Source organism: Geotrypetes seraphini, chromosome 8 (genome assembly GCF_902459505.1).
Source record: "Geotrypetes seraphini chromosome 8, aGeoSer1.1, whole genome shotgun sequence".
Taxonomy (NCBI): Eukaryota; Metazoa; Chordata; class Amphibia; order Gymnophiona; family Dermophiidae; genus Geotrypetes; species Geotrypetes seraphini.
Genome location: NC_047091.1, coordinates 158,870,123 through 158,894,476, shown reverse-complemented (window position 1 = coordinate 158,894,476; position 24,354 = coordinate 158,870,123). Strand labels below are relative to the sequence as shown.

General features: G+C 44.3%; 1 protein-coding gene across 2 annotated transcripts in view; it reads left to right on the top strand.

Annotated features, from left to right (window-relative positions):
- HVCN1 (hydrogen voltage gated channel 1) overlaps positions 1-23,854 on the top strand; it is a 65,716-nt gene extending 41,862 nt beyond the window's left edge. For both annotated transcript variants that reach the window (XM_033956201.1, XM_033956202.1), the window contains exons 3-6: positions 7,999-8,103; positions 11,830-12,061; positions 15,576-15,688; positions 21,651-23,854. In XM_033956201.1, coding sequence (XP_033812092.1) covers positions 7,999-8,103; positions 11,830-12,061; positions 15,576-15,688; positions 21,651-21,713 — 513 coding nt within the window. In that variant the 3' untranslated portion in view covers positions 21,714-23,854. The remainder of the gene's footprint in view (positions 1-7,998; positions 8,104-11,829; positions 12,062-15,575; positions 15,689-21,650) is intronic.
- The last annotated feature ends 500 nt before the right edge of the window (positions 23,855-24,354 follow it).

The following is a 24,354-nucleotide window of genomic DNA, read 5'->3' as shown; positions in this document are numbered from 1 at the left end:
TTGTTTGTTTTTAAATAAATCTTTTCCTACCACTGTGTTTATATCTAATATAAACCTCCATAATCCCCAATCAATTCTGCAAAGTCACTATCAAGACTCCCTTCAACTTCTCCAACAAAGAAACCCATAGACTGTTGTTCAGGAACACACCCAACTGTACAAATGTATTAGAAGCATCGGAAGTAAATTTACACGACTGTGTAATAAGCCAGTCCAAATATCCTCTCCCTGTGTAAGAGACTCACCCGGTCATTATGTTTAAATGATTTTTATTATTCCAGCAGTAAGAAGCAAATACAAACAGTAGTACCATTCAGGAAATAACATTTTCAACAATATAATCAGTTCCCCTCCCCTCCCCTCCCCAAGAATCCATGGCCAGTCCAACAGCTGAGAGTGGGAATAAAATCTTAAAGATTCAACAGTCTACTGCGAGCATGCGGTGTGAGGTCCTGCCAGAAGTGCTCCCACACCTGACAAAATTTGCGACCCGGGCCAAGAGTTAAGTCTCCCACCATGCGTCTCTCCAGTGTTGCGTGTCACCCAGTCATTAAAGAAAAAAAGCATAGGTTCCTTTCAGCTATTGCTTATGAATGGTTCTAGTTAGGCTTGTTCACTTGCTCAAGGTCATTCTTAAAGCCATTCTTCCCTTGTTGCTCTCTCTCTTTCCCTCTGACCCATAAAATTCATAAGCCACTTCAGTAACACAGTACTTATAGGCATAAAACTAGTTGAATAATTTAAACAGGAGTTGTGCAAGTAACCTGTGTGAAACACTGTTCTTACCATGTGGACGTTTGAGCAGCAGGATACCTGGCCTAAAAATTCCTGAAACAAAAAGTACCTTTTGAAAGAAGGCTATGATAAGTCGCCCATGAATTTCACATCCTCAGGTGACTGCAAGGAAATTGAAGAAGCGTAGTGCGCTGGAAGCACGTTTTCTATTGTTCTTCTGTGTCACGCTTGATTCCCCCCCGCCCAGTAAATCTGGCTGCTTCCTAAATTTGGCAGGAGTGTCAGCACCTTTTAAAAAGCCATTCTCTTCTACTAATTTTAAGCTTAATTGCCTATCATCCATTTGGACAGCCAGCAAAAGCAGTGGCCTGTGGTGAGGGCTTTCAGGGGATTCGGTGAACCCCTAGCTCTATAGGCCTGCTTTTTTATTTGGTGAGTAGGTAGCCTGCTCAACCAGTCAAACTGCATCAAACACAAAGTAACACCCCCCCCCCAAAAAAAAAAAGCAGGGCTGGGGATTCTCCACACCTCCTGAAGGCCCTGACAGTACTGATCTGAATTTGATTGGCTGAGCAGTATCTTCCTGATGCCTGTTCAACCAATCAAATTCAGAGCGGTGCCCTCAGAGCCTTTAGCGGTGGAACGAATCTCCTGAAGCCCCTGACCGCACGCCACTGGGCAAAAGCAATGACAGTATGCTCCCAGAATAAAAAATGTGTTCTTTTTTTTTTTTTTAAATATCATATTTATTGAGACAAGAAACAATTGGACAGCCACTGCCATCTACAATACAAAGGTGTTACAAATACAAGTGCGTAGGAAGAAACATAGCAGAGAGCATGCAGTTCTATACAGCAGAACACTATGCAAAACACTGTGCAAAATCAGAAGCATACAGAAACTGGGAACTGCAGATTAAATTGAGCCAACACACTCCTGCAGAGGATTTACAACTAGCTGTGAGAGAGAACAGTACACTGGCCAACGCCTCTCGTCCGTAGTTTCTATTAAGAAAAAACAGTAACATCCAGGATCCCCAAACGATCCAAAGCATCCTCCCATCAGTCGCACCCCATTCAAGTCATACATTCCTCCAATCACTCCATACGCAACTCGACAAACTCACACACACCGGTCAAAATTCAAATTCAAATTCGCCCGGGCGCATTGAAAATCAAAATGCAGATGCTCAAATACTTAAATGTTCTGACACTCAAACCCGTAGCAAGAAAAACAAGGGGAACAAGATACAAGGTAAGAAGAAAGAAGCATAAACATGGGCATCCAGTACATATATCAAGCCTACAACGTGTCTAGGCCTCCTGGGTTAAGGTCTGACTCCAGAATGTACAATACATTTTCCAGTGGGGCTGGGGTCGTGAAGCATAAGTGTCCAGTTCAAAACGGGCTTGTAAATGCATCCGAGATATCCACATACTATATGTCGGTACCTCCTCAGTAGCCCAATGTTTCAGGATGAGTTGTTTGCCCACAAGGATCGCGTGCAGTAGATACTTATGAGCAGGGAAGTCCAGGCCTTGCTGTTTTAGGTCAGTAACGTCACCCGTCAACAGAGCGATAGGGTTCCAAGGCACTGTGCATTGTAGGATGATTTCTAAGCATAGCTTCCCAGATTCCCAGAAATGCAGTTTGATACAAGTAAAGAATGAGTGTACATAATCACCCCTGTGGGAATTACATTTGGAACAGATATCATTACGCCATAATCCCATATGACAGCCCCGAGCTCTAGTAATATAGGAGCGATGCAATATTTTATATTGTGTTTCCTGCAGGCCCGCAGCTTTCACATGCAGGTAAAGTGTTTGAAAAAGGAGCCTGAGGTCGTGAATGGAAACAGTCATCCCTAGCTCTGCAGACCATTCTCCCCCCCAGAACATGGAGACATCCCTCCCCAGAGCTGTCTCTTCCCACCTTGTACCATGTAGAAATTTTATTAAAAGCCGTGGGTGTGGAAAGGAAAACCATATCCAAAGGGCCATATCTCCAACGATCCCCATGAGCACGTACTAAAGAGTGAAAATAGTGATGAATTTGCAAAAAAGTGTATCTGTGTGCAGGTGGCATTCGCCAAGCTGTCTGCATTTGTGCAAAGGATGGGAACTCCCCCCCTCCCAGAGCCAAAACATCACCCACAGTCGTGGAACGTGCAGTGCAATCCCTCAGTCCCGCCAGGCCCCCCGCTCCAGAAGCAAAGTTGGGGTTACGTAGAAGAGAAAGAAACGGGGATACGGCGGGCAGCCGGTCCTGAAGAATACGCCACCAGCGCCACGCTCGTCTGAAAGGAAGGAGGAAAGGTAGAACAGCTGAACGGGGTCTCACACCCTCACCCCTCACTCCATGAATAAAGGAAGAAAAGGACCAAGGCAAGCAGCAGTCCTCGAGTAGAGATTCAGGGGAGTAGCGGCGCAAAGATACCAGTTGCTCATGAATCCAACGAAGGAGCGCGGCAACGTTATAGATACGCAGAGCGGGCAGGCCTAGGCCCCCTCGCTCACGGCTCTGGGACAATTTAATTGAATTAATACGCGCTTTCTTCCCCCTCCACACGAAGGCGCAAATGATGGATTGGTAGGCGCGCTCATCCGAACGGGAGATCCATACAGGTATAGTTTGCAGTGGGTATAGTAATTTCGGGAACAGCACCATTTTGACCAAGGCCACGCGCCCTAAGAGCGATATAGGCAGTGAATGCCATTTAAGACAGAGAGTTTTGATCCGTCCGATGGTAGCGGAGATATTAGCCTCGTATAACCTGCGCGGGTCTCTGTGAAACATGATACCAAGATATTTCAACTTTCCCGGGGCAATACCCACGCCAAGGCCCCTACACCAAGGCTCTGACGACGAGCCCCCCAACAGTAGAGCCTCCATCTTATCGAAATTAATTTTCAAACCCGAGAAAATCCCATATTCTCGAAATATAGACATCAGAGTAGGCATATTCTGATCCGCATTGTTGACATATAAGAGCATGTCGTCAGCAAACAGACTGATGCGGAATTCATTGTTGCCCACCTTAAGGCCTTCTAACTGAGCATCTTGACGAATTCTAGCTGCCAGAGGTTTGAGCGAGAGAAGAAAAAGGAGGGGCGAGAGGGGACAACCCTGACGCGTGCCCCGTCCCAAAGGGAAGGGGCCAAAAACTCCACCATTCACCAAAAGTTGCGACGTGGGTTGATGATACAGAGCCAGTAACCATGCGAGAAAGTCCCCCTGGATCCAGAAGCGGGCAAGCGTCCTAAATAGATGGGGCCAAGAGACCATGTCGAACGCCTTCTCTACGTCCAGGCTAGTGATGAGTGCCCTGTCGGAGTGGGCTCGAGGAAGTTGTAACACTGCTAAAACTCTCAGGAGATTCATGGATGCGTGCCTACCAGGCACGAAACTGACCTGGTCTTCATGGATGAGTGAGGGCAAGAATTTATTGAGGCGTGCCGCCAGAATACTAGCCAAAAGTTTCACATCTTGGTTAAGAAGGGATATAGGTCAGTAAGACCCTAGAGCGTCGAGCGGGCGCCCGGGCTTAGGGAGAACAATAACGTGCGCTCTGTTATGAGAATCACCCGGGGGAGTAGCACTGCGCAATCCCATAAAATATTGTTGTAGGGAGGCTAGGGCTTGTGGATCTAGCAACTTATAGAATTCCGGACCGAAGCCATCGGGGCCCGGCGTTTTAGCTAACTTGAGCTTTTTAATAGCAACCTGCAGTTCCTCTCCCAAGATAAGGCCATTAAGAGCGAGACTTTGATCATCCGTCAATGTGGGGAGACAGATACCCCGAAAGAACTTATCGCTGGCGGCCGCATCATAGGGTTGTGCCGCATACAGATCGGAGTAAAATTGCACAAACTGTTCCGTGACGGCCGAATGGGTGACATGCATGACGCCCTGTTTATCTTTAATGGAAGTAATAGTATGACGAGTTTTATGCGGACGCACTAGATTAGCCAGCAACTTCCCCGTTTTGTCCCCCCAGCGATAGAGTTTATATTTGTAACAGTATATATTACGTCTGGCCCTTTGCTCCAAGAGAAGATTGATCTTGTCCTTGACGTCGCACATGGCCTTTTTAGAGGCGTCATCGAGTCGGGAAATGTGAAGGGATCGAAAGCTCATGAGATCCTGCGACAAAGCCAATAGTTCTCCGTCTCTCTTTTTATTCAGGGACGCCGAATAAGCCAGGATATGTCCTCGCATAACCGCTTTAGCCGCCTCCCAAAATACAACGGGGTCCACATCCGCCACTGAGTTGGTGTTAAAGAATTCATCCCACCGTTTTTGAAAGAATTCACGAAACTCCGCATCTTTGTAAAGGAAAGGGGACATCCGCCAGACACGTCCCGCGGCCTGGGTCCCAAATTGTAAGTCAAGACCCAAAAGAGCATGGTCTGATACTATTGGTGGTGAAAGGCTCGCCTCCGAAAGGTTCGGAAACAGAGAAGTAGAGATGAGGAAGTAGTCAATGTGGGAGTGAGACGAGTGAGGGTGAGAGTAGAAAGAGAAGTCAAGTTCGGTGGGATGCAGTGTGCGCCAAGAATCCAACAAACCGAGCTCCTTAATAAGGAAATGTACCCCCTTGTTGAAATGGCCCTTTGGCACCGGCTTAGCTGGCCTGCAGTCCCACTGAGGGTGTGCCACAAAATTAAAATCACCTCCAAGTATAACCGGCTGAGGCATGAGTGGCGCCAAGTGACCCACCACTGATGTAAAGAAAGCATGAGAGTAAATGTTAGGGGCGTAAATATTGCACAAAACTAAGGGTTTGCCCCACAGTTCCCCCACCAGAATAAGAAACCTCCCGTTGGGGTCATCAATTTGGCTATGCATGTGGAAGGGTATGTTCTTATGGATGAGGATAGCCACCCCACATTTCCGAGATGTAAATGAAGCAGAGAATACCTGACCCACCCAGCCCCTACGCAATTTCCCATGTTCCGCAGAGCTCAGATGGGTTTCCTGCAGGAACGCTATGTCCGCATGTTCACGCTTAAGATATGCTAAAATTTTTGTACGCTTAATGGGTGAGTGAATCCCATCTACATTCAATGATTTAACATGCAATTGTACCATGGAACATACATAGAATCATATAATGTGCAGTAAATAACCAAAGGGAGAGCAGTGGAGGCTGTCCCAGCCTAAACCTCCACCCGCTCTTGAAATACAGACCCGTCCTGCCCGGTTGAAAGCAATGATGCAATGTGTGAGCACCCATACATCCATCCATACTACCCCACACCCCATGCAAACCCCCAGACATACCAGCAGACACACCCCCAGTCACACTCCCCTTCCCCTCCCTCCTAAAGCCCTCCCCGTTCCCATACCCAGCATAGTAAACCATGCTACACCCCAAAGATATAATAAGAACTAGCAAACAGCTCTGGGCCAAGCCCGATCAAACACCAATCAAAACAGTAGAAAATGCACCGTTATCAAGTCCCCTGTGAAGGAACCCGAGGGTTCAGTAGAAGAAATCGGTACCCTACCGGGTACACACCACACCGGATGGCATCAGGGGGGGTCCAGCACCAGTGTGGAAGAATATGCAGGAGTCCAAAAGGTCCGAGTACCTCTCACAGTGTGGGCATCCTGTCCTCCCCACCATAGGACACCACCAGGCTCAGAGTGTAATGCTCTCCGTGGTCAGAAGAGAAATAATGGGGGGGCTCCTCCAAGAGTTCACCCTCGCCCTCAGGCACCCGGACAGAAGGTGAGAACTATACCAGTGTCCCCAAAATTCAGCTCTCCACCATCCAAACCAGCGGCTGCACCATGGAGGCAGATCTTTACCCATGCGGGAAACACAAAGAACAGTTAAACTGCAGAGGCGATGAGACACATAGCAAGCCACCCTTAAATGCTCCGCGACTCCCTATTAGTAGCCAACAGAGCACACCAAATCCCAGGCACATCGCGAACAGCAGAAATCAAGCAGTCCCGGGATCCCCACGCTGGGGCGCCGGCAGGTCCTGGATGAAGCGCTCCAAGTCTCGCGGCGTATCGAAATAGTGGATCTTGTTATTATAAGATACCCCAGCTCTGGCAGGATATAACAGGGACACCCTGATGTTTCTCTGGTAAAGGGTGTTGCAGTGCGGCGCCATGGCTCGTCGCCGGGACGATACTTGAGGAGAAAAGTCCTGAAATACTAAGATCTTGTGCCCCTCAAAGGTAAGACCAGATCCTCTCCTAAAGCAAGCAAGTACATGTTCTTTGATGGCAAAGTTGAGAAATCGGGCAAGGACTGGTCGGGGCCGCTGTTCTCCCTCTCTCCTACTCCCCACGCGGTGTGCGTGTTCAATCAGCACCCGCTCTCCCGAGTCACCAAGCTCCATAATTTCTGGGAGCCACTTTTCCAAACATGCTCGCAGATCAACATCCCTGATAGAGCTGGGTAAACCTATGAATCGCAGGTTGTTTCTACGATTTCGGTTTTCATGATCGTCCAGGCGTTCCATGCAGGCAGTCTTAGCCATTTCTAGGACCCGAATGCGCTCCTCAAAATTAGCAGCGCGGTCTTCCTGTTGCGCCACGCGGTCCTCAACTCTCTGCAGTCGACCCGCCTGAGACTCCAGCGTCTCTCGGAAATCTTCCATAAAGGTTTGAATTTTAGCAAGTTTGTCTTCCATTACAAGAGTAAGCGATTTAGTAAGTTCTTGTATGGCCGCTTCCTGAATAGTAAATATGGGTATCTCGTGGCCCTCCGCCATCTTGGAATCAGGCAGTCTCACCTTCCCGCGTGTGTCTCGCTGCGATTTCACGGTCATCCCGGCATAAAAACGCTCCTGAGATACACTGTTCGCACACCCAACAGCTTAGGAATAGCTCCGGTTCAGAAGGCAGGGAGTCCCGGCAGGTTAATAGTGCTATTTAAATGGATTCACAGCGGCACGGCACGGAGCTGAGCCGAGGCACGTCCAGTCAGTTAAGCGGCATCACGTGACCTCCAAAATGTGTTCTTTTTATCAGCCAGCAGTGAAAGTCCATTTTTCCTCTTTAACCCTGTCCCTGCTGCTTTGCTCTGGACTTTAGGTATAGTGTGAATTAAGCATGGGATCTGAAGGCATATGTCATGGCTAATGTTTTATCTTTCAGACTTTTTTTTTTTTTTTAATTGCTAGATGATAGATACCTGAATGGCTTGATAAATTTTACTGTTGTGCAGTTATAGGAAACTTTCACAACCACTAATTCTCCTTCTATTTGATTATTATTATTATTTTTTTTTTTTCACAGATTGCGATTGTATGTCTAGTCGTCATTGATGCGCTTTTTGTGCTCTGTCAGATCCTGTTAGATTTGGAAATCATAAAACCAGATAAGCATCATATAGCACCACAGGCAAGTACAGTATTTGAAATAGGCTTACAGGGACTGGCTTTTGATCTGGGGAGGAGAATTCTGAACCGATAGAGTCTGATACATGAAGAGATGTTAAATCACCTAGAGACAGCAACTTCCCTAACAAAATGTAATTTGTTCTTTTGATACATAAGAACATAATTGCCATACTGGAACAGATCGCAGGTCCATCAGGCCCAGTGTCCTGTTTCCAACAGTGGCCAACCCAGGTCCCAAATACCTAGGAAGATCCCAAGAAATAAAACAGATTTTATGCTGCTCATCCTAGGAATAAGGAGTGGATTTCCCCAAGCCATCTCGATAATGGTCTATGGACAACTCATTTAGGAAATTATCCAAACCTTTTTTTTTTTTTCAAACCCTGCTAAGCTAACTGATTTCACCACATTCTCCGGCAATTAATTCCAGAGTTTAATTACATGTTGTGTGAAGAAATATTTTCTCCAGTTTGTTTTAAATCCACTACTTAGTAGCTTCATTGCATGCCCCCTAGTCCTAGTATTTTTGGAAAGAATAAAAAAGCAATTCACATCTACTCTTTCCATTCCACTCAGTATTTTATAGACCTCTATCATATCACCACTGAGATGAAGAACTGTGATAAAGTGCCATGTTGGCCTCTGCTTATATATTCTGAGAGATTTTGAAACATGTTGTTGACCTCTAGCCTGCATAATGACAGATTGCAGAGTGCTGTACTTCCTTTCTGACTCTCTAAGGTCTACAGCTGTGTTATCATTACAAAGATGGCTGATAAGATTATTATTATTATTTTTTTCCATAAATAATCTTTTCCGGTGGTGTTGCTGATTTTTCTTGTGGGATCCAATCCAATCTATTCTCTTACCTCCCATACAATTGGTTCACAGCAGTTTACAAAAGAGAAAAAATACATATAAGGTGACAGTCAGAAATTATAGAGTTCCTATGAGCATCGGAAGCAGCGCAAAGCATTGGGCACACTGACCTGCGCTAAAACCTGCTTCCGCAGTTTTGTTAAAGGGGGAGGGGGGGTTACTTGTAGCCTGTCTTTATCCAGAGAGGGAAACTGTAACTGTTTCTCGCTCTGGATAAGGGCAGACTACAAATAACTATAAAACTATACCATGCCAAAATGTCTATTGCTATTTGAATATTTTTACTGCTGCCATTTGTTTATTGGCTATGTCTGGATTATTCCTTCTGTACACCATCTTGGGTGATATATATATATATATAATTTTTTTTCCAAAAGGGCAGTAACTAAATTCTAATAAATGATATATCAATAAAGGCAAGTTAATCTGCCAAAAAGGCTCATAAGAATAGCCATACTGGGTCAGACCAATGGTCCATCTAGCCTAGTATTCTGGTTCCAGTAGTGGCCAATCCAGGTCACAAGCACCTGGCAGCAGTGGCATACCAAGGGCAGGAGGGGGGGAGGGCAGACCACCCCGGGTGCACACCCTAGGGGGGGGGCACAGCCGGCCGGGTCCAGAACTTCCCGCCTTATTCTTAAACCTGCACCTCACCTCAGCGCAGCTGCCGACTCCCCGTACTTCTTCCAGAGCAGAGTCAGCAGCCACGCTGATGTACAGGCAGGTCTCAGGGTCACTACTTCTGCCACCTCAACTCCAGAAGAAGTAAGTGACATCGGAGGCGGGTGGACCGACAGCTGCGGTCATCGCAGGACCTTGCCACAACTCCCTGCGTCTACCGGTCCACCCTCTCCGACGTCACTTACTTCTTCCAGCAGAACTCCCTCAGTCTCCCCTCGAACTTCTTTAGCTAGCAGGGTGGGCAGTTTACAGTGGCGCTTGTGAGCGGTAGGGGGAGGGGGAGGAGGAGGAGTGCCACTGCAGCTCCTCAGTGTCAGTGAGCATGAGGCAGACAGGGATGAAATGGAGTCGGACTCTATCATCGATGAACACTGCAGTAATTGAAGGGTTTCCCGGGTGATTTAGGACTCCAAGGGCCCACCGAGAGGAAGAGCAGAGAGAGAGGCACCCTCGCAGCTTCAGTCATCGTGGGACCATGATGGTTTGAGGGAGAGAGAAAGGAGCATGGAAGAGTGTTGGAGGGAGAGAAAGGGGGCAAGGAGAGAAAGGGAACAGGGTGGTATGGAAGGGTGGTGGAAGGAGAGAAAGGGGGAACGGTGGTGGAGGGAAAGAAAGGGGGTCAGGGTGGTATGGAAGGGTGGTGAGGGAGAGCAAGGGGGCAAATGCTGATAGCATTGGTATGTAGGGAAAGGGGAGAGAAACATAAGACAGAAGGATACTGGAGGTAATTGGGTTGGAGGGAAAGAAAGGGGGCAGATGCTGATGGAAGTGGGGGGAGGGATGAGAGAGTGAAATGCCAGACCATGGGGATGTGGGAGAAGAGAGATGCCAGACCATTGGAGGAGGGAAGGGAAGAAGATGGATGCCAGACCTTTGGGGGTGAAGGGATAGATGGAAGGGGGAGGCATACAGACAGTGGATGAAATAAAGAGAGTGACAAGATGAGGAAAGCAGAAACCAGAGAAGACAAATATTTCTATTTATTTACTTTTTGCTTTAGGGGACATGCGTCACTGTTTCTGTGGTGTTGCATTGTATGCAGAGTCCAGCTTCTTGCTGGTTCAGTTTAACCTTTGTCTACATATTACTATTTTACAAAACTGTTGAGTGTTTTTTAGCGCCAGCCGTGGTGGTAATAGCTCTGATGCTCAGAATTCTATGAGCATCAGAGCTGTTACCACCATGGCTAAAAAACACACTACAGTTTTGTAAAAGGGGGAGGGGTTAGTTTGTGATGAAATATTCCATACTAGATGAAGGTGTTTTCTGTGTTCTGTGTGTTCAAAAGACATGGTTTTCTGTTAAGATTGATTTCAGGATTGATTGTACTAGTCTGGCTTGTTTAGTCTTACAATGGATGTATTGATGTTGTACTGCCCACTGCAGTATGTAAGATGCTGCCTTTTCCTAGGTACACTCATGTATGACGTGTGGATTGTTACTAGAAATCATGTTTTTCATACAGATAGGGGGGGTGTCAAAAAATGATGGGCCCTGGGTGTCGCATATGCCACTGCCTCACAGAAACCCAAATAGCAGTAGTCCATGCTACCAATCCCAGGGCAAGTAGTGGCTTCCCCCATGTCTGTCTCAATAGCAGACTATGGACTTTTCCTCCAGAAACTTTGTCCAAACCTTTTGTAAACCCAGTTACGCTAACTGCTATTACCACATCCTCTGGCTGCGTACATAAACTTTGATTTTTGAGAGTGAAATTTGTAATAATGGTTTCTTAATTAAAATTGCTGCATGTGTTTGTACCTTCCCTTAGTTCATACCTAATGAATCAATGATAACACTATGTAGCACAATTTTTGTTCCTGGGCAGTAAGTGTAATTTCTTAATTGCTCATGCCTGAAAAGTATAGGAAATGTTGGTTTTTTCCATAAAACTTTGCTTTTTGTGACCAAGATAGTCATTCTCTAATTTGGAACTTCTCTCATCTCTAATGCTCTAATTACTCCTCTGCCTCTCCTCCGAGGCTGACCTTTACCCGATTAAAAGGTTCACAGAATAGTAAATTTGCACATCTGTGTCTTTGCACTATTTACTAGAAATAATCAGATTGAAGTCTTCTAGCATTAAATCTATCAGGGCCCCTTTTATTTATAATTCAGGTTGTCAGATATTTAATTTTGGGTTTTTTTTTCTGATTTTTCCCTCTAGGTATTTCACTACCTCAGTCTTTCCGTTTTAACATTTTTTGTAGTGGAAATCTTTGGAAAAATCTACGCCTATCAACTGGAATTCTTTCATCACAAGTTTGAGATTTTGGATGCTGTTGTTGTGCTCATCTCATTTATTATTGACATAATCTATATTGCGCAGGAAAATATATTTCAGGCGGTGGGATTATTAATTCTTCTCAGGCTCTGGCGAGTTGCTAGAATTATAAACGGTAAGAGGTTTCAGCTTGGCATTTTTGTCCCTATTGAGTTGTGTTAGAAGAAGCTTTTTTTTACCGTTTGCACGAGTTTTATTTAGATTCAAACGGTTTTATTGATGCAAACATCATCAAATACAACAACTATAACATCAAGGCACTGATTATAAGAATAATGCATCAAATATAATAAAATAATATACATAATAAAATAAACATATTCCATTTTCAATAACCCCCTACTTTATCTATATGTGACTGTGTTTCAACCTTTCAATAACCTCTACCACCCCTCTCCATACTAGAGAGCTGCACGGGAACGGGGACGACGGGAATCCCGCGGGACCCGCGGGCATCCCGCGGGTTCCCCCTTTGGGTCACGGGGATCCCGTGGGGACGCCCTTAGGGTCGCGGGGATCCCGTGGGGACGCCTCCGAGGGTCGCGGGGTTCCTGCGGGGCTGGATGTACTCAGTCGCGCGGCTCTTCTCCCTACCTTCTCTGCTTGCAGCACAGAGCCGAACAGAAGTCTTCCCGACGTCAGCACTGACGTCGGAGGGGAGGGAGGGCTTAAACAAAGCCCTCCCTCCCTCCCTCCGACGTCAGCGCTGACGTCGGGAAGACTTCCGTTTGGCTCTGTGCTGCAGGCAGTGCAGGTAAGGAGGAGAGTAGCCTCGCGGTTCGAGTGGCTACCAAGAGAGGGGGCGGTCCGCCCCGCCACACCCCGCCCCGGTTGCAGCACAGCCGGCCAGGTCCCCTTACTTTTGTGGCACTTCCCCGACCGACCGACAACAGCCCCGGTCCGACAATCCTCCCTGCCCTGTAGCCGCGAATCTAAATTATCTTCTTACAGCAGCTGTAATAAGGTAATTTAGATTCGCAGTTAAGGGCAGGGAGGTTTGTCGGACCGGGGCTGTTGTCAGTTGGTCGGGGAAGTGCCACAAAAGTAAGGGGACCTGGCTGGCTGTGCTGCACCCGGGGCGGTAGAGAAGGAGTGGGGAGAAGGACGCTGAAAGGCCATGGGGAAGACGGGAGGAGGGGGGGAAGGACTCTGAAAGCACTTGAAGACAGAGGAGGGAGAAGGACGCTGAAAGCACATGGGGAATACAAAGGGGTGGAGAAGGACGCTGAAAGGCCATGGGAAGGGCGGGGGGGGGAAGGACTCTGAAAGCACTTGTGGAAGACAGAGGGGGGAGAAGGATGCTGAAAGCACATGGGGAAGACAAAGGGGTGGAGAAGGACGCTGAAAGGACATGGGGAAGACGGGGGGGGGGGGTGGAGAAGGACGCTGAAAGGCCAGGGGGAAGACAGAGAGGGAGAAGGACGCTGAAAGGACATGGGGAAGCAGAGGGGGGAGAAGGACACTGAAAGCACATGTGGAAGACAGAGGGGGGAGAAGGACGCTGACAGGACATGGGGAAGATGGGGGGAGAAGGACGCTGAAAGGAAATGGGGAAGAGAGAGTAGGGAGAAGACGCTGGCAGGGAAGAAGACAGATGCCAGACTATGGGGGGAGCGGAGAGAAGAAGATGGGTGCCAGACCAATTTGGAAGGGGGAAGAAAGGGAGAGGCACAGTAACAGAGCAAATGGAAGATGCAGAAGGAAGAGAGACAGTGGATGGAAGGAATTGAATGAGAACATGAGGAAAGCAGAAACCAGGCAACAAAGGTAGGAAAAGAATTATATTTCTTTTTTTTAATTTTGCTTCAGGATAAAGTAGTATATTAGTTGTGTTGATAAAAATTTATAAACATTAGAGGCTCTGGTAGAAACCCATTTGCAAAGTATGTATTCTTCCCAATTAATATTTTCAAATTAATAAAGTCTTTTTGCTTATTTGTAAATGGGTTTCTACCAGAGCCTTTAATTCAGTAGCATAATTAAATGAAATAACTATTTCTGAAGTTTATATGGACGGGTGGGGACGGAGGGGATTCCTCGCGGGGACGGGTGGGGACGGAGGGGATTCCTCGCGGGGACGGGTAGGGATGGAGGGATTCCTCACGGGGACGGGTGGGATTCCTCACGGGGACGGGTGGGACTTTGGCGGGGACGGGTGGGATTTCTGTCCCCGCGCAACTCTCTACTCCACACCCTACCCAATGGTACTCTCTATCCTACCTTATCAAAACATACCAGTATTATTTTCATTCAATTAAATAAAAGCCCAATTAAGAGACCCAACTTAAAACTGCACTACGGCCCTTAGGATGTAAATCTTGCAAATATGAATCCCAGGATTGTAGAAACAACATCTCTAGCTTCCCAAATGGCCAACTAGAAGCTTTTTATGTAGAACTGGGACCACTTTTGTTTACAGTGTGTAGGAATGCAAATTTTGCAGTCATCTAATTAGTGAATGATGCATCACTCTCTATGAACCAAATGATCCTTTAGTGCTGGGTCATAGAAACAAAAAATAATGTTATCAATGAATGCCCTACGGCAGTGTTTCTCAATGCGGTCCTGGAGTACCCCCTTGCCAGTTAAGTTTTCAGGATATCCATAATGAATATGCATGAAAGAAATTTGCATATAATGGAGGCAGTGTATGCAAATCAATCAAGTTTACGTGTATTTATTGTGGATATCCAGAAAACCTGACTGGGAAGGGGGTACTCCAGGACCTACGGTTTCTAATGGCTTATGATGATTTTGGGGATAAACATTTTGAAACAACTAGTTCAATTTTTTTTTTTAAATACTATGCCAGACAGAATGTGGCATCTGTCATTTAAAAAGTGTGTCTTCTATTGAGCTAGTGGTTCCCTGGCATTGCCATATAAAAAGGTAAAGGGATGGGATTTGTATACTGCTTTTTCTGTGTGGTTCAACTCCTTGCAACAAGGTCTCGTGTTGTGTTGGGTCTGTGGTGATGTCAGTGACATCTCAGGCTTTATCTTGACTCTCTCAGGAAGGCATTGAATGCTTGAGTATTTGGAACGCCTTTGGTAGATGACTATACCAAAGTGTTCGTCTTTAGCTATTGGCGAAGTATGTAACATTTCTGTTGTTTTCCCACAATAAAGTGTAGAAATTGAAGGTTCATTTAATAACATACTGCTAGGTGTTTTTTGTTTTTTTTGCATAAAATGTCTCTTTAATAATGTATCGATGCCGAGTATGAAAGCATAAAAGTTATAGCTAATTTTAAGAAAAATGGAGCTTTATGTAATCAGTTGCTTTGAGCGACCCCAGGATGGGCTTTAAAAAAAAATTAATTATTTTCTGCTCAAGCACAGTCAAATTTGTGGGGAAAAACTTCAATTTGCACAGGTTTTCCTGGGCAACCCTAATGCTACAGAGCTTACTCCACTGCATGTTGCCATATTTGTTACATTGTATCTCCAGGACTCTTATTTGAGCACTTATATGGATTATGTAAACTTGTTTTGTAATAGATAAGATTGACAAAGAGGTGCATCATGAGTGCACAAGGCGAGAAATGTAATTTGAAATTAAGAGGAATCTGCTTTTGAATTAGGCCTTATCTTAATTTGAATCCATGATATATATATATATTTAAACAGGAATAATTGTATCCATAAAAACAACTGCTGAAGAAAAGATAAGTAAGCTGAGAGAAGCCAATCACGCCCTTTCTGAGACGGTCGAGCAACTTCAACAGCAGTGCAAACAGAAGGTATTCCTGCACTCAAATCATAGTCTTCCATATATGGCTTTGGCTACTAAGTGGCAAGTGTTTGAGGGGCAGAGGAAAATCTGATATTCAGAAAAAAATACCCAGTTCCCAGATCTCTCATACATTCTAGGGCAGAGCAATCTGATATTTCAAGTCGCGGGAGTTGCTCACCAGTGATACCCAATGGTTGAACTTGGTCTTATTTGCCAGCTTCCTTAAAAGAGCTACTAGTGGCTGGCTTGAGTTGAACAGGAGACATCATGCCCAACACCTCCTTCCCTACACATACTTCTTATTTTTTTTTTTTTTATTATTATTACTAATTAAAAACAATGGGGTACATTCTAGTGCTGCCCAAGTCACTTCAGTGAATAGATTCAACTTGATTTGTTTTCTATAAAAATTAGACTTGCCAATTTAGTGAGTCCTGACATGCCTTCTAAAGCAGCAGCGGTGGCCAGTCAGCAAAAGCAGCGCTCTGAACAAGCTGCTCCTGGCCTGCGCTGCTGGGGGCCTTCCCTCTGCCTTGTTACTGGTGACATCATTGATGGTGGGGCAGGCCACGAGCAGCCTGTTCACCACACTACCACCACTGCTGCTATTTTAGGAGGCCCAAAGTGTGTATGTGGGGGGGGGAAGAGGATTGGTTGGGAGGTACTGCATATTGGAATAGGTGGCATGGAAAGCTGCTACACAGTGGGGGAGGGGAGAGGAAGAATTGTTGGAGATGGGGTGGAGGAAAGGAAGAGATGCAACAGAGGTAGAAAGGGGTGGGAGGGAGAAATCTTGCATATAACAAAGAAAAAAGACCCAACAGCTGAGTGGCAGGAGGCTGCTTTGGGGCTTCCCCTGCCACTCAGCAATTCGGGCTTCCGGAAACCGGCTCTGAGCACGTGTCAAAGTCGCTCTCAGAGCGACTGGTCAGATGGGATTATGGGAATGTCCGTTCAAATCATTTGCATGGAAACTTGTTGTTCACAATTGGCCAACAGCAACTCACACAGTCTTAGCGACCATGTTTAGTGCATCTAGCCCTCTAGAGGCAGAGGATGGGCATTAACCCAAATTTGTGAGTACCATGGAAAGTGCTGCAGTGCAAACAGGGATGGATTCAGGAATGTGCCTGGAACCAGGGAGAGTAGAGCATACCTGTGGTCAATAGGGAGTTACAAATTGAAGATGAGTTAAACCTACCAGGAAAGAAATTCTCATCTGTAGAGAGAGAGAGTGGGAAGCAGTGAAGAGATGGGTGAACTAAAGCATTGAACAGCAACTGGTTAGGGAAAAGTGCATTGGAGCTTGCTGGGGAGTGTAGGGAAATAGAAGTCTAGGTCAAGGGGAAATGAGAAGCAGAACAGGCTAAAAAAAAAAAAAAAAGATTTAGGGAGTGGAGCAGGAGGAAAGCTATTAGATTCCTTGCTCCCAAATATAAAACATCAAATTATGCCTGAGCAAAAAGAGAACAAATTAAAAAGTGCAGAGGGGGAAGGAGGGAGGGAAAGAGGACACTGAGGAGGGAGGAGCAAGGAAGAAAAAAAAAATTGAAGGAAAATAGTGTGGTATAGATGATGGGCTGAGGTTCTGGTTGGAGAAAAGTGTTGTTGAAAGTGCTGTAGATTGCCTGAAGGGAGAGAGAGTATGATGCTGACAAGCTGTGAGGGGAAGACGAGAATGGCAGGATCCTAGCTTTTGATTGTCTGCATTAGCTGCCCTACTTCTTGACGTTTAGATACAGACTGGTCATTTACTACTAGATGTATTTTGGTTTTCTTTGCTGGGGGAGGGGAAATTTGTTGTGAGTTTTGAGTTCAGCACCCTCAATCATTTTCAAAAGCTGGCTCCTATGAATTTTTACTATAAGCACCACATGAATTACCAAGCTTCCGAGGGCCAGAAAAAAAAGCACATGGAGGTCCATAGGTTGGACAAGCCTGGCGTAGATGATATTTAAATTTTAAACTCCTTCATGGAATCAAAACATGTAAAAATTAGTTTCAAGTTTATTAAAAAGTTTGTTATACCCCTTATACAAATTTCTAGGCAGTGTACAGCAATAATAAAAAGAAGGAAATCTTTAAAAATAACAAAACAAATTAGTATTAATATATTAAAAGCAAGACAGTGTTAAAAAAACAAACAAACATTGACTGAGACTAAGAGGTTAATTACACACAAATAGGGAAAAGGGAAGAACTACAATATTTAAAATAAAGCACACTTAAGGGCAAAAACAGTGGGTAGGGAGAGAGACTGCCATTAGTTTAGTCCTGAAAAGGACAGTTTTATCCGAAAGCATCCTCAAATAAGGTTTTGAGTTTTGCTTTAAATTGCTTTAGAGAGGATTCCATCCACAAATGGAGAGGCAATGAGTTCCATAGAGTAGGAGCAGTCACAGCAAAATTATTAGATCTCAAAGTGTTGATCAATTTGAGAGATTGTACAATTAAAAGATTCTGTAATGTGGAACGAAGAGATTTAGCAGGGTGATAGGGAATAAGAAGTCGGTCAATAAATACTGGTTGATTGAACGAACGAGTAGTAAAAGTTAATAATAAGATTTTATAGCTAATTCGGTGTTCGACCGGTAACCAGTGAGCATCGATTAAGAGGGGTGAAACATGATCATATTTCCTAGCACCATAAATGATTTTAATAGCAGAGTTTTGTATTATCTGGAGACGTCTTATTTCCTTTTTGGTAATGCCCTTATAGAGGGAGTTACCGTAATCTATACAAGAGATGACTAAGGAATGAATTAGTGTATTCAAGGACAATAGATCTAACAGTTTGGAAAGAGAACGAATCATTCTGAGACAGTGGAAACATTTCTGGACCACCGTACTGATGTGATTATGGTAAGAGAATTTAGAGTCAAAGGTAGCTCCTAAAAGTTTCAAGGTGGATACCACTTTAATTGGAAGAGTTTCAAGGGGGCCTGGAGAGTTAACCCCTCTTTAAAAGGGAAAATTATAAGTTTGGATTTATTAATGTTGAGTGATAACATATTAGCATCAAGCCATAATTTAATTTTTTTGAGTTTTAGATTGATGGAGGCAACTTCCCCAATGTTGTTCAAGTCGATAGGGTGTATTAGTTGTACATCGTCGGCGTATGCGAAGGTGGTGAAGCCAATAGATTGGCCCACCGTCAAAAGAGGAGACAAAAAGATATTGAAAAGAAGTGGAGACAGAATAGATCCTTGAGGAATTCCGTATCTAGTGAAGGAAGGTTCAGAGGAAGAATTGTTAAAGATAACCTTGGATCATCTGTTTGAGAAGTAAGAGGTAAACCATTCCATGACTTGGTCTGTTATTCCTATTTCATGGAGACGGGAAAGCAATAAGCTGTGATCGATAGTGTCGAAAGCAGAAGAGAGGTCTAGAGAGATAAGCAAGACTGATTGGTGGTGATCCAGATGGTAAAGTATTTTTGTAGTTAAACCCAACAAGGAAAGTTCTGTGGAATGTTGAGGGCGAAAACCGGTTTGATTAGGGTGTAAGACATTTGTTTTTTCAATAAAGTCCGAGAGTTGATGAAACACAATTTTTTCAGTAAGCTTGGCTATGAATGGAATATTAGCTATTGGGCGATAATTGGACAGTTCCTGGGTATTAGATTTGTGATCCTTGACAGTTGGGAAAATGATTGTTTGTTTCCAAGCTTTAGGTATGTGACCTGAGGATAAGCTAGAATTAACTAGATCTTTAACATATGGACCGAAAAAAGAAAAGAAACATTTCAGGAGAAAAGGAGGAATAACTTCAGAAGTAGTTCCTTTTACATTAAGAGAGTTAAGAAATCTTTGGATTTCCTGTAAGGTCGGAAGAATGAAACTAGAAAATTTAGAGAAAGACAAATTAGAAGTTGCGGAGTCGATAAGATCTGTGACACAGCTAGAGTTTGAAGATTTGTACTTTGTACTTTGTCTGCAAAGTATGTCGCAAGAGCTTGTGCCGACAGTGTTTGAATGGTTTTGTGTTTCCTTTTTCTTTGATGTTAGAGATTTGACTATAGCAAAATGCAGAAGTATTTTTTGCTTTATTAATTAGCTTGGAATAATATTCTTTTTTTGCTTTATTGATTTCGATCTTATAGTAGGCTGCGTGTTCCTTAAACTTATTAAGATTGATGGAAGTTTTATTTCGTCTCCATTTGCGTTCAAGGGAGTGTAGTTGTCTTTTAATAAGATTCAGACTAGCTGAATACCAAGGGTTTTTCAATGTTTGCGGGTGAAGTGTAAAGGTAGATATAGGAGCAAGAGAGTCTAGAAGCTTAGTAATGGCGAAAGACAGGACAGTTTATCCAGGGTAAGAGCAAAGTTAGATGTGATGGAATCAGCGTCCAGTTTATTATAGTTTCTAGAAACAATTGTTTTAGGCTTTAGTTTTGAAGTGCAATCTAAAGTTTGTTGTTGAAAAGAAACTAAGAAGTGGTCGGACCAAGGAACTTGTAGAGTCGGAAAGACTTGGAAAGATCTAAAGGAAAATGCTTGGACAAGAACCATGTCCAGAGTGTGTCCTGCAACATGTGTAGAGTTATTTAAAAGTGGGCAGAGATCAAGATCTCTTAAAAAGGTGAGAATTTCTGAAGTAGAAGGGTTACTAAGGTCATCAAAATGAATGTTAAAATCCCCTTAGATGACGGGGTTAGTAGAAGAGACGCAAAAATCCAAAATGGTAGATTGAAGATGCGTAAGAGTTAGGAGGGAGATATAAAAGCAGATACTCTTTTGGAGGAGAAGTTTTAAGCCTAACCTCCAGGTATTCCAGTGTGCTATTATTAGAAGAAAATTCAAAGACAGCTTGTAAAGTGGAACGATAAATAATGGCTAAACCACCTCCTTTTCTTCCCTGGCGATGATTGTATTGGTAGGTGAAACCTGGAGGGCAAGAAAAAGTCAAGTAACATTCTTCCCCTTTAGATAACCAAGATTCGGTAATGAAGAAAATATCAAAGTTGGAGATGGCTATAGTATCATGTATCAAGTGGTGTTTTGTTTGAAGAGATCTAGAATTGATGAGGCCTATTTTTAGGGCTTTCCAAGGAGTGAGTGGAAGTGTATTATAGGTTTGTATTGTAGTTAAGTTCACATGTTGTTGGAGGGCAGAATTAGAAGTGGAGTAGGAAGCAGTCCCTGGGCGACGGCCCCAGTGTACGGGAATTTGGAGATGGGTTAGAGACATAACTGTCAATAGTTGGAGAAGTAATAAATTAAACCGGGGTAATTTAAAATTGGAAAAAAATAAAAAGGATGCACCCTTAGGAGGCGCACAAAGGAGCACATTAAGGAGCCAGACCTGCTCCTTAAGTGTGCTCCTTTGCGGCGTTCGCTGTAAATAAGGCAAATAAATAGTGCATGTACTGGCACGCTTTAGAGGTGGGCGGGGTCAGCAGCACCGCCACTTTGCGGCGGCAGAAGTAGAGTTCAGTATCAACCTGAAAACAAAAAGCACAATTATAAATCACATACCAACAGCTACAAAGGCAGACGAACAGGAGAAGCAGGCAGCTAATGTGAAGAGTAGATGCAAATGTTCATAGCAATTTTCAAAGCATTATTACAAAATACCTGGGCAGTGTGATTTAAATTAAAAGGTGAGCTAAATTACAAATCGACAGTAGAGAATTCTTTATTCTCGAGCACAATTTTAAAAAATAGGGTGCTTCTACTGGGTGTATCTTACATTTTTTCTCCCTCTTGAGATTCTCTTACCCCAGCTAGTATAACTGGATTATGCATCTCCATCTGCCCTTCTCCCTGGGCCTGACTACATTGCCCTTGGGCCCACTCGACCACCACCATTCCTGACAGACTCAATATTGTCTCGTATCACTATGGGCCCTGCCTAGGGTATGATGACTTTTCATTGACAAAGTAGATGCGTCATTTGCCTAACTTCAAGATTTGAGAAAACGTTCTCTCTGTTGTAACTAATGTATACTTTTTTTACATTTTGAACAGGAAGATGAGATTGATAGACTTCAGAAACTGTTACAGCAACATAACGTCTTTCCAACACGTTGACCTAAGCACTCGCCTCATTTGTTGAGAACCTGCGACTTGGGAACAACAACTTACATTCTATTGCAACTTCTATCTCAGTACATGTTTTCTATAGGCTCTTTATTTTTAGCCATTGGACCTAAGGGCAGTGGCATAGCAAGGATGAGAGGTGCCCTGGGTGGTGCCCTTCCCCTGTATCTCTAGTTGTTCACTGTCGTGACCAACAACTTCAAAGTGCTCCTTGTGACCGTGTCGGCTCTCCCTCTGACATCACTTCCCATGAGTGGCAACCGGAAGTGATGTCAACGGGAGCTGACGTGGTTGCGAGAAGCATGTTGACATTTTTTCTCATGGCGGAGGGAGGGGTGTCAGAGCCCCCCTCCCTTTACTAAGCCACTGCATAAGGGATGTGTGTGTTTATACCGATGTGAATAATTCGATTGCATGTACCAACATCTTAGTTCTACTATGATTAGTCTTATAAAAATCATCTGGTTTATATGCATTTTGAAAAAACTATTCTGTAGCTAAAACTTTTGTCAGGGAGGTTAATATGGGCTGCAGGGAGAAACCAAAGCAACGCTAGGGAATAATAGACAAAATAATTCTGTTAAACAAATTTAAGCAAACATGGCCTCATAAATTTCAACCAAGTAAAAAGGAAAGAACATAGCCAAAAATCCTAAGCATCAAACTATTTTTTTATAATGTTATAGTCCTGACACAACTTCCCATTAACATGAGGGTGAGACAGCTGCAGGGGAAAGACGGCTCACATAGTTCCTTAGGTGTGCTGCTGCCAGCAAAGAGGTGAGGTCTGATTGCTGGGAGAGGGGATGGCAAAGGAGATATTTGGAGTTGTGTAAGGGAGGTTGAGGTCTGAAGAGGGTGACACTCTGGATTTGCAGAAGGAAAGGGGGGAAGAGACCATGACGGGACAAGAAAAGTAAAGCAAAAAAGCTGCTTTAAGTGCTGGCCCTGTAACACAATGGTCGAGATCTGCTAATCTAAAATGTAATTCATTGGCTTCCGGTTCTGGATGGAGCACAGAGCAGTGTGACTTTGTAGCTCCAGAATACCCCCAGTGAAAACCAGCAATTAACACACTTCTTGGAAGAGATTGTATCCCTAAAAATGTGAATCATAGCTCTTTGGTATTAGTGCCAATCTTTCTTTCCAAATAGCTACAAAATCAATGAAAAATGACAGACTCCATGCTAAGCCAGGATAAACCAAGATGGCAAAAAAGGATCCACCATCATCCCTGACACCTAACTCCAAATGGACAGTGGAGATCATGGCAGAAATCCAGGCAGCAATTGAACATACCATGGGGAAGCAATTGTAGCTTATCATAAACAATTTGGACAATATGGAACAGCGGCTCACCATCCTAGCATGGATCTCCAATTGACACACTCAAGGATACAGTTTCCGCTATTGAGAGTGAGAGGCCACGGATCGAGCACACTGAAAGAACTCAAACACAAGATGGATGACACAGAGAACAGTTCCTGCAGAAATAATCTAAGACTCATGTGTCTCTCCAAATTGATCCTGGACAAGGACCTTTGTAGCTTTCTGAAACTATGGCTTACAAGCTCACAATTAGGTGGCTCACCGACTTAAGAATTGAACAAGCACAATGCCTGGCTCAGAAACAAGACAAGAATGCATGCTTGAGGGTTGTAATTATAAAACTCAGACTATGCCCACAAAGTGGATACCTTGCAAGCTCTTAGATCAGGGAAAACAGTGGAATATGAGAATTCAGAAATACTTTGCTTTCAAGACTACACCAGCAATGTATCACAGGCCCGAAAGGCTTTCACCCCTATTTGCTTTCAATTAAAAGACCACCATGTCACATTTAATCTGCTTTATCCAGAACGTCTAAAAATAATACACAAAGGAATTAACATCCTTTTTTGACAAGACTAGTGAGGTGCTTACATTTGTGGATAAAATCATGCAGGACAGACTTCTAATCAGGGTACCCTGGGCGTCTGTCTTGATATCACACATCCAGACAAGACTCTTAGATCTATAAGAACATAAGAATAGCCTTACTGGGACAGACTCCAATAGTCCATCAAGTCCAGTAGCCCGTTCTCATAGGGGCCAATCCAGGTCACTAGTACTTGGTCAAAATCCAAAGAGTAGCAACATTCCATGCTACCGATCTAGGGCAAGTAGTGGCTTCCCCCATGTCTTAATAACAGACTATGGACATTTCCTCCAGGAATTTGTCCAAACCTTTCTTAAAACCAGCTATGCTATCCGCTTTTACCACAACCTCTGGCAATGCATTCTAGAGCTTAACAATTCTCTGAGTGAAAAAATATTTCCTCCTATTGGTTTGAAAAGTACCGTCTATACACTCGAATATAAACCTTGTGGGTCCCAGTTTATATTTGGGTCAATGCCTCCTCTCAGAATTTTTTTTCAGGCTACCACAAGGCTCTGCCCCGCCTCTCTCCCTTCCCTAGCCTCATAGGTACCTCATCTGGTGATCTGCGGTGGAGGTGCAGCGGGCAGGAGCAAACTTTCCAAGTTCCTGCCCTGCTGCTAACTGGCTGTCCGAGTTTCTTTGGCTGCTGAGCAACACGAGCAGGAGCACAATTTTGCGCTGCTGCTCGGTACTGAGAGACATCCTTACTGG